Below are 7,500 nucleotides of genomic sequence, written 5' to 3' on the forward strand. Positions count from 1 at the left end.
ACTCTCACAGCGAGAGATTGCAGCTGCCAATCCAATTCAAACATAAAGACTTAGGGGTTAATATTCATCACTAGTGAGTATGAAAGCTGTAAGCTCGACAAACAAAGCGTGAATGTCGCTGAGCGCGTTATGAGGCCCTGCGGCTACAGAAGAACAAGAGGAAACACAAAGTAGCTGTTGGTCTTTCAGGATAAGCCACCGCTTTCCTTTGACTTTGGCTCTGATTTGGCACCTGGTCCTGCCCACAGGCGGAGGAGAGAACTCACCTGGCCGCACAGGTGCGCCTGACCGCCTGACGGGCTGTGACGTTGACATTTCCCCGGCGAGGCTGTTTCAGAAGGACGCAATCTCTGCTCTGAGTGTAATGTTTAACAGGCAAAGGCATGCGCGCGGAAACTTCCAGTTTTCTTTTTTCTTTTTCTAAGGAAAGATGTGGAGCGGCGAAAGGATTATAAAGAGATTTAAGACACAAATGCTACACGAATACTGTGGGGCATTTCCCAAATGTGCACGCGCATTGCTAAAACTCCCCCAAAAAAACCTTTACTGCTCTGCTGCTCGTGTATGCCCTATATATATATATATATATATATATATATATATATATATATATATATATATATATATATATATATATATATATATATATATATATAATCACAGGAAACCACCAACACGTATAAGCGCAAAACGTTTCGGCCCCTCGGTGCCATAAAGTCATACCTGGCAGGTCAAAGGCCTGTGGGCATGTTGTTGGAACAGGACGTTGGACTACAGTCTGCGCGTAACATCACATGTCCGCTCGGCTATATTCGGAGATGTGCCCACAGAGCCGATACGAGTGGAAGAAAGGAGTCTCTGTTTTTATTTTCTTTCCCATGAACAGGTTCTCATAGTGTACATCGGCATCAACGGGCTGGCAGCATTCCACAAGAACAAGATAAGCTTTGTCAACTTTGAAGAGCACCAAATATTAATATTTATTTAGTTCCGTCCTTCTTTTATTTACTCATTTTCAAAGCACGTTGTTACTTGTTTATGAAAAGTGCATAAACAAAAAACATGATTATTATTCAAGGGCAAGTTTCTATCAGGCCAGTTTTCCATCTTGTTGCCTTTCCGAGCTGGAACTAATGTAATATTATTATTATTATTAAGCCAGGCATCTCTGGTGGGTTTCTCTCTCTCAAGCCGAGTCCATCATTGTGCGCCCCAATGCTGCTTTTGGATGGAGACACGCCCTCTGATGGGTTTGACTTCCTGTAGCTTCCCACGTTCCCCAAATTGATGCCTGCATAGAAACACGATGAGACAAATGTTTGGTGTGGGGAGTCCCCCATAATGCCCCCATGACGTCTGCTTAAGCCGTAAGCCGTCGAATTCCAGCACATGGAGACAGATTCGCGTGCGTAAATACGCACGCTGGGTGGTGTTTGATGTCCAGATGAAAACAATCCGACCTCCAGTCGTCATCGTGATGATGATGGAAGGCAGAGTAATAGTGAATGTAGAGGGCTGTAATAATGTAAGTGGCGGTGGACGACCGGGCCATAAATAAAGTTGTGTTTGGATAGGAAGTGTGTATGTGTGTGTGTGTGTGTGTGTGTGTGTGTGTGTGTGTGTGTGTGTGTGTGTGTGTGTGTGTGTGTGTGTGTGTGTGTGTGTGTGTGTGTGTGTGTTGTTTTAAGGGGAGATTTCCGATTCAGGGCTTAAATGTTTGGCCTCGTGAACTGAACGGTTTTATCAGTCTGGGTGTTGACAATGAGGCGAGAGAGGGAGGAAGGGAATGAGGAAGGAGGCGAGGGAGGAAACGAAGGGCGCAGAAGGTGAAAAATGTGGATGACAGCTGCCTTCTTTCTTCTTCTGTAACATTTGAGTGAAACAGGTTATAGTCAGGAAGTCACTCAAAACTGCTTCACATTAAACGCAGAATGCAACACGTTTTATTACATTTTACTCGTTTTTTATTTTTATGAATGTTCTCTCTCTCGCTCTCTCTTTCTCTCTTTTTTATCTGCACTGTGCGCATGCTTTTTACCCCAAAAAAAGAGGAAAAAAAGGGAAGACAACATAAAACAAAACACCATCGATCAAAAAACGAACTAAAACAACAATTAGAGTGTAAAAAAGAGACCCGACCTACTAAAACGGCATAAATAGGCAGTTTCATGTTGTTGGAAATTTCATTAATTGCAACGTCATCATCATCATCATCATCATCATCATCATCAATCAATCATTGCCAGAACAACAACAACAACATAGAAGTGAGAAGTACAGTAAAAAGTGCACCATCATCATTTTTTAACTTAAAAACTATACAGCTGCCAAAGATAAAATTGTTAATGATAAACTTCTAACAATATAGAAATGTTTCCACAATAATTGTTCCACAAAGAAAGGAAGCTATTCTTTTTTTTGTTTGTTTTAAACACTAGAGTAGACTATGTTGGTTTGACTCGGATGGATCCACCGCCCACCATGTGTGTGCGTGCGTGCGTGCGTGCGTGCGTGTGTGTGTGTGTGTGTGTGTGTGTGTGTGTGTGTCTAAGTGTGTATGTGTGTTCTTTTGTTTTTTAAGTTCACTTTCTTGCTTCGTTTTTTTTCCCGCGGTTTCTACAGTCAGCAAGAGACAGAGGCGCGAGGCCCCTTTCAGTCCGTCCAGGCTCGTCGGTCGCCATTTTGGAGACTCAAGTTCCTTGTCCGTCAATTGAATTGTGGAGACAGCGGAGCAGTCCAGTGGCCTCACCCAAACCTCACCCCAACGTGTCCGGACACGTTTGCCCTCCATCTCGACCCACCTCATCCAAATGCCACCGCTTTCCTCCCTACATTTGCTTGTGGGTTTTCTCGCAGCAGTCCTCGTTCACGGAGGCCTGTGACCCCGCGGTTCCCGCCACTGCCACCGCCACCGCGCTTCCTCCTCCTCCGCCTCCTCCTCCTCCGTCAGCGCCGCCTTCGCCGCCTTCGCTCCCGCCGCCGTCCCGCAGCTCCTTCTCCCTCCGCTCCCTCTCCACCGCCTCCTGCTCGCTCTTGCTGCTGGGGAACTTGTCCTTGTTGTTCTCCTTCTTCCACTTCATCCGCCGGTTCTGGAACCAGATCTTCACCTGCCGCTCCGTCAGCGCCAGCGCGTGCGACACCTCGATGCGGCGCTTCCGGGTCAGGTAGGGGTTGAACAGGAACTCCTTCTCCAGCTCCAGGGTCTGGTAGCGGCTGTAGGTCTGCCGGCCGCGCCGCCTGCCCGCTGCTGCACGGAGGAAGGGAGGGGGAGAGGAGGAGGATGAGGAGGAGGAGGAGGAGGAGGAGGAGGAGGGGGGGGGGGCAACATGAATTAAGAAATAAGGGACGAGAGGCAGTACTGTATCGTCAATAATGTACTGTTTAAGGGTGTTGTTAGACACACACTTGAACTGAACTGTACAGTACTTTATAGCTTAATAAACTACACCCCGTGACTCACTCTCAACCAATCAGAATGCTTGATTTGATCCACCCGTATTATAATTCATGTTAATGTTAATCTAACACCGTTGCCCTATGCCGGAAGTTAGCATCGCTGGTTTATCCTACAGAAAGTCAATGGGATACATAACAGTTGGCTATACAATTTTCACAAATATTTGTTTTAAGCATGAATACAATTATCAGAAGTAAAAGGCTAATGAAAGGCATTTAGGACCTACAACATGATCACATGACTTCAGATCCCCACGGAGGTGAGACATGAGCCACATGTTAGCAACCACCTTTGTAAGACACATAAATGCTTCTATTTTTTATTTTTTTTTACCAGCGACGCATTTACTGATGTATTTTATGTCGTAAAACAAAACGGTAAGATAATATTTCAGGTATTGAAACCAAAAATAAAACCGTTAAGAAGACCAACTGACATCCTGAAGAGGAAAACGGAGAGGCAAAAAATGTTCTTTGGTTTTAGAACTCGGTCCGACAGGACTCATGAAGAACAAACAAACAAACAAACAAACAAACAAACATATCATTTGCTCCATGATTTAAAATACTCAGGTGCTGCAGAGAAACCAACCTGTGAGCATCGCACTGGTTCCTCATGAGATTATTCCCATTAGATTCCATTTTACTGCAAAAAAAACCTTTTTTTTTGTTGAGCAAGATGATCTCCAAAAGAACACTACTTTTATGACTTTTGAAGCTTGAAGGAAACGACAGAAGTAAAGATGGAGGAGTCGGAGACATGTTGTTGTCTCATTGAGACACGGGTTAGCAAAATATGTGTTTACTGACTTGTATGGAACAAAACAATGACATAATTTAAGCTTATTTTAACCACTGACGTTATTTTAGACATTTAACCAAAATCGCAATGACTTTGAGACCGGAAGTGCGAACTCATTTCCAGGTTTCATGACTCATTGCACCACTGTGTTGGCTGAAAACCAAACAAACACATGTCTACATAAAATCCCTTATTTCCAACAAGAATCACTGTTTAAACATCCATGTAAGCAAAAACATGTCGAGTCAAGATCAATAATATTCACTGCATTATTACTGCTTTTGATTAAATATGCCAATCTGGTGATTATTTTTACGTTTAATAATGTACAAAACAAATACGAATGAATGTCCCTAACAGTGACGTCGTCATCAAAAGTCCAAAACGCAGAGATATTATATAACTTTTATATTTTTGAAAAATTGTGTCCAAGACGTTGCTTTAAATAAAATTGTGTTTTTTCTTGTTATTACAATGTAAAAACGTCGTAATAACTTGTGAAAAAGAGATTTACAATATGTGGTTTGTAAAATCGTGTGATCCTCATCTGACTTTATTGTTCAGAACACACACGCGCACGCTAACACGCACGTCTTAAACATGAAATAACAGGATAACAAACTCTCAGGGTCCAATCCATCAGGAGCTCCACAGCAACACGCCATCAGTTAATTGCAGTTTATAACATTAGAAAACCCTTTCAGATAACGGAGACACATACCGAGCACTTACAGAGGTGCGCATGAATATTTCATGCTGTAAATACATCATGAACACTTTTTGAAAGGGAACAATGAGGCCGCACCGAGGAGCTCTGGACAGAGAGAGCGCAGCTTTTAAATAAGTAAGACTTTTAATTAGAAGTGCAAAACACTGCAGAGTGAAGATGAAGACATGAACCAATATTAATCTGCTTTTCATCTCTGTTTTCTGCACAAGTAAAAAAAGAAAAAGAAAAGCATCCGCGCAGGCAGAGGAGCCGGCGCGCAGACGCAATATAAAAGCCATAAATACTTAATGAACGCACAAAGGTTCAGACAATGTGCTTTCTGCTCACAACGCGGACAAGCGTGGGAGAAAAAAGTGCACAATGTTTCAATTAATACGCTGTTAAATATTATCTCCGGCATTTTATGAACCAAAGGAGGACAGACAGGAGGCTTGCAACCTTTTTTATTTTTGAAAATATGTTTCCTTTTTCCATAAAACTGGCTGATGATTATAAATAATTAAAATAGCAACATTTTCCATCTTGCCATTGAGAAATAGAAATGACTTTCTTTCAATAATGTTTATTTTTAGAAATATGTTGTATATGTCTAAGACATAAGTGTAGTAAGTTATTTCACGATAATCCAAATTAATATATACATCATTTTAAACAAATGTGTGTGTGTGTGTGTGTGTGTGTGTGTGTGTGTGTGTGTGTGTGTGTGTGTGTGTGTGTGTGTGTGTGTGTATATATATATATATATATATATATATATATATATATATATATATATATATATATATATTTATATATATGTATATATATATATATATATATATATATGTATGTATATATATATATATATATATATATTTATATATATATATATATATATATAATGCCACTATAATCATAAAGATCCAAAGTAAAACATATCATTACAAATTATAAAAAGATAAACGTCTGCCAATTCACAATAACTGATCTAAAGAGAAATTCAGATGTTGCATGATCATATTAGTGTTCATAATTAAAATATTTCCTGTAAACTAAGTAAGAAAACACACGCAAGCACACACACACACTCACTCACACACTCATTCTAGGACAGAGAAGGTCCTGGGTTAAATTAAGGAAGAAGGTAAAGACTTGCATACGGAGCATGAAGGAGAGTAAAACATACATCCATTGTATTTATATTTATATAACGCATATGCTATATATATTTATATACAACAAAGTTAACAGGATGCTTTAGAGAAATAAAGAATACGTGCTGTGACTCTCGCGCACCCACATTGCGCATTCTGTGGGCACATTATGGTAAAGCAGCCGCGGGAAGCAGACAAGGGAGTCTTTATGGAGATGCAGGACTCGTAAGTGATGTGAATGTCTTGTATGTGTTATCTGTCACGCGGCTGGCGCCGTGATTTCGTGCTGTGGGGACTAAAAAGGGAAGCCGGCGCCACATTCGCCGCTGTCACCAGCCATGAATGAAAGGGAACGTGAAACACTTTTCCTGGATGAGATGACAGCGCGGACGCCTCGATGCGGAGATTGTTTTTTTTCTTTTTTTCTTCAAAGAAATCCAACGTGCACGCGGTGAATTTGAGGCCCCCGGTTGGTTCACGCTGCGCACGACGATATAGGCGTCTCTCCAAACTCATGCAGCTTCTGTGTGAGGGATAAATCCAACAATCTGTATAATTTATTTGCTCTCTGACGGTCTGGGAAAATGTTACAAGCGTCGCAACGTTTTTAAGACCTGTTATATATGAAACCTTTTACGGAGCCAATTAGATGAGCCCTAAACAAACGCGCGGCGGTTGGCAGTTGACATTTTGGAGGAAGAAGAAACGAGGTTTCCACTCGACTGAAGAGACGCCGAGGCAAAGGACACACTCACTCTGCCGCCTAATCCCGTTTTATATGTTGTCTGTTTTACTTTGTGTTTAAGTCGCAGTCACAATCATAAAGATCGTGTGTGTGGGAGTAGGAGGCTCGTTTTTGGGATCGCGAGATCCTGTCCGCTGAGGGAGGCCTCCCTCTTATGCAGCGAGAAAAGGTGTGGAGGAGGCCAGATCCCTCTTTATGGAACAAATTATGGAACGCAAACCCGCTCGTTAAAAGGGGATTTCCGCGAGAGGCCCGTGACCCCCCCCCCCCCGTCCTTCCCACCACCATCACCCCCAATCTTAAGAACCGAGTCACTGTGCGCGTTGCAGCATTCTCGGACTTGACGCGCCGGGTTTCCTGTTTTGGATCCCCCCCCCCCCCCTCTCCTCTCAACCCTCTCTGGATGCTCGGCGCTGCCTGGACCGGCACGCCGTTAAGCGCAAGTGTTCTGTAACTATGACTCACGAGACTAATCACTGTCATCGTTGGTCGAGAGGAAAAGGGCCGAACCCCTTAAGAAAGTCGTTTCAAGACCCCCCAGAACCCAAAACACTCCGCGCGTCTGAACCGCAAGGGCGAGGAGAAAGGCCGTTACGCGCACATGTGGGGAGCGGCACCGCGCAAGAGAGAGAGA

At 42.8% G+C, this 7,500-nt stretch overlaps 1 protein-coding gene across 1 annotated transcript; it reads right to left on the reverse strand.

Annotated features, from left to right (window-relative positions):
• Positions 1-1,962: 1,962 nt before the first annotated feature.
• LOC137799934 (homeobox protein Hox-B8a-like) lies at positions 1,963-4,098 on the reverse strand. Its single transcript, XM_068596835.1, has 2 exons — positions 4,049-4,098; positions 1,963-3,247 (listed from the first exon to the last, which is right to left on the reverse strand). The coding sequence occupies exons 1-2, from the start codon at positions 4,056-4,058 to the stop codon at positions 2,829-2,831; spliced, it is 429 nt and encodes a 142-aa protein (XP_068452936.1). The 5' UTR covers positions 4,059-4,098; the 3' UTR covers positions 1,963-2,828.
• Between the last annotated feature and the right edge of the window lie 3,402 nt (positions 4,099-7,500).

This window comes from Clinocottus analis, unplaced genomic scaffold (genome assembly GCF_023055335.1).
Source record: "Clinocottus analis isolate CAN_PGR_092001 unplaced genomic scaffold, fCliAna1.0.p SCAF_103, whole genome shotgun sequence".
NCBI lineage: Eukaryota > Metazoa > Chordata > Actinopteri > Perciformes > Cottidae > Clinocottus > Clinocottus analis.